Source organism: Emiliania huxleyi (assembly GCF_000372725.1).
Source record: "Emiliania huxleyi CCMP1516 chromosome Unknown EMIHUscaffold_214, whole genome shotgun sequence".
Classification (NCBI taxonomy): Eukaryota; Haptophyta; order Isochrysidales; family Noelaerhabdaceae; genus Emiliania; species Emiliania huxleyi.
In genome coordinates this window covers 158427-160661 of record NW_005200469.1, presented here as the reverse complement: position 1 = coordinate 160661, position 2235 = coordinate 158427, and the positions used below count along the sequence as shown (strand labels likewise).

Genomic DNA, 2235 nt, shown 5'->3' with positions numbered 1-2235 from the left:
GGGGAGGTTTTTCGAAGCTCCTCGACGCTAGACGGACTGTAACCGAGGTCCCCGGTGGGAGGATCGCAGCCCCTTAGAGCTGTCCGTACATCTTAGGGGGCCGTGCCGAGCAGTGAAGAGAGAGGAAGAGCTAGCTCGTGTGGTGATGTGTGGGGGGAGAGGCTCGGAGATGCTCGGTGCGGGCAGCGCGCCACCTCCAAACCCGCCACCGCCGCCCGCCGCGCCGCCCCCGCCCCCGCCGCCGCCGCCGTACGCATACCCGCCGCCGCCGTACCCCGGCTGAGGCGGCGGCGGAGGCGCGGCCGGCTCCGCCGCCTTGAAGCCCTCTGCGCCCCACACCGACCGCACCCCGGACACGTTGAGCCCAGAGCCGAGCGGCGCCGCCACTGGAGCCCCGTTTGTCGGCGCAGCGGCGGGCGGCGGCGCCAGGATCTGCGACGGCGCCTGCTGCTTTTCATACTCGTCGAACCGCAGGCCGTGCCCGCCTCCGCCGCCTCCGCCGCCGTGCGCGCCGCCGGCGGCAGAGATGGACCCACCGACGTCCAGCTCGTCTGGCCGCTCGCCTGATCTCGAGGTCATCTCGAGGTCATCTCGAGGTCATCTCGGGGTCATCTCGAGGTCATCTCGAGGTCATCTCGAGGTCATCTCGAGGTCATCTCGGGGTCATCTCGAGGTCATCTCGGGCCATCTCGAGGTCATCTCGGGCTGCATCTCGAGGTCATCTCGGGCTGCATCTCGCTGTATCTCGGGCTGCATCTCGCTGTATCTCGCCTGGCGCGAGGTAGGGCTGCGCCCCGCGGCTGAGCGCCTACCACACCGCCCACGGGACTGAACCCGCACTGGGTTTGATACGATGGAGGTAGGGTGGGGCTGAGCGCCTCGGCTACGTACGCGTCAAGGAAGCCGAGGGCGGGGTCCACCTAAGGTGAGGTGGAGTAAGGGAAACTTCTCCACACACACGAGGTGGTGGGGCAAGGGGGGGCGACCCTCGCATCTCCACGTCTAACGACAGGAGCCCCACGGCATTCAAAGTGCAAGGCCCGGTGCGCGTGGGTGAGGTGTGTGTGGTGTGAGTGTGTGTGGTGTGAGTGAGTGTGGTGTGTGTGCGTGCGTGCGTGCGTGCGTGCGTGCGTGCGTGCGTGTGTGTGTGTGTGTGTGTGTGTGTGTGTGTGTGCGTGTGCGTGTGTGCGTGTGTGTGTGTGTGTGTGTGTGTGTGTGTGTGTGTGTGTGTGTGCGTGTGCGTGTGCGTGTGTGCGTGTGTGCGTGCGTGTGCGTGTGTGTGTGTGTCCACCTCGAGGTCCTCGCAGGAGGCGTCCGTCGGCAGCGCGGCGTGCATGGTCCCCACCTCGGCCGCGAGCCCCTCAAGCTCGGAGCAGTACTTGGACAGCAGCACCTGGCTCGACTGCTTGTACTTGCCACACACCTCCGCCACCTGCGCCGGCATCGCCCCCAGCTGCGCGACCAGCTTTGTGATGGCCACGACCACCCAGCAGCGCGTCGACGGCGCGTCGAACTGCCTCTCGACGGCGTCGACCTGTTCACAGCAAGAGGTGTGAAGAGACGCTGTTCACAGCGCGTCGAACTGCCCCTCGACGGCGTCGACCAGCTTGTCGACCACATCCTCGAGCGCCTGCGCCGTACATTGCGCCGAGGGGTCGGGCCGGGAGGACACGTGGTGTGGCGTGGTGTGGTGTGGTGTGGCGTGGTATCGCACGGCGGAGTGCGTCTCCTCTCGAGCGCTGGCGGGGAGACGAGACTACGTCTCCGGCTCGCGCGCCACTCCGCCGCCAATGAGGTAGCCGTACTCCCCGAGCACCCAGCAGATGACGCAGACGAGGATGTCGGGGAGGATCGGCCGGTCGAGCATCGAGTAGTAGGTCGTTGCGGCGAAGCGGCGGAGCGCCATGTCCGCCTCGTCGTCCTCTCCGGACCCCTCGGCAATCAGCCGCATCAAGTTGTGGGCCACGTCCGGCCGCACGAGCTCGCCGCCGAGCTCGAAGACGCCTAATTAATTCGTTGATTAATTAGTTAATGACTCAAAATTAATTAATTAGCTCGCCGCCGAGCTCAAAGACGCCGTTCATCGTCCTGATGAACCACGAGTTGTCTGGCGCGTACCTGGCGCGGGGGAGATGGCGGGAGATGGCGGGAGATGGCGGGGGAGATGGCGGGGGATGGCGGGAGATGGCGGGGAGATGGGGGAGATGGCGGGAGATGGCGGGGGAGATGGCGGGA

The 2235-nt window shown here is 66.4% G+C and overlaps 1 protein-coding gene across 1 annotated transcript in view; it reads right to left on the bottom strand.

The window, feature by feature from the left end:
- Nucleotides 1-1601: 1601 nt before the first annotated feature.
- The window catches only part of AP4E (Adaptor protein complex 4, subunit epsilon), a gene marked incomplete at its 3' end in the record, with an annotated part of 5394 nt that continues 4760 nt past the window's right edge, over nt 1602-2235 (bottom strand). The window contains exons 15-16 of the mRNA XM_005780474.1: nt 2074-2118; nt 1602-2004 (exon numbers count right to left, since the gene is read on the bottom strand). Of these exons, the coding sequence (XP_005780531.1) occupies nt 1757-2004; nt 2074-2118 (293 nt within the window). The remainder of the gene's footprint in view (nt 2005-2073; nt 2119-2235) is intronic.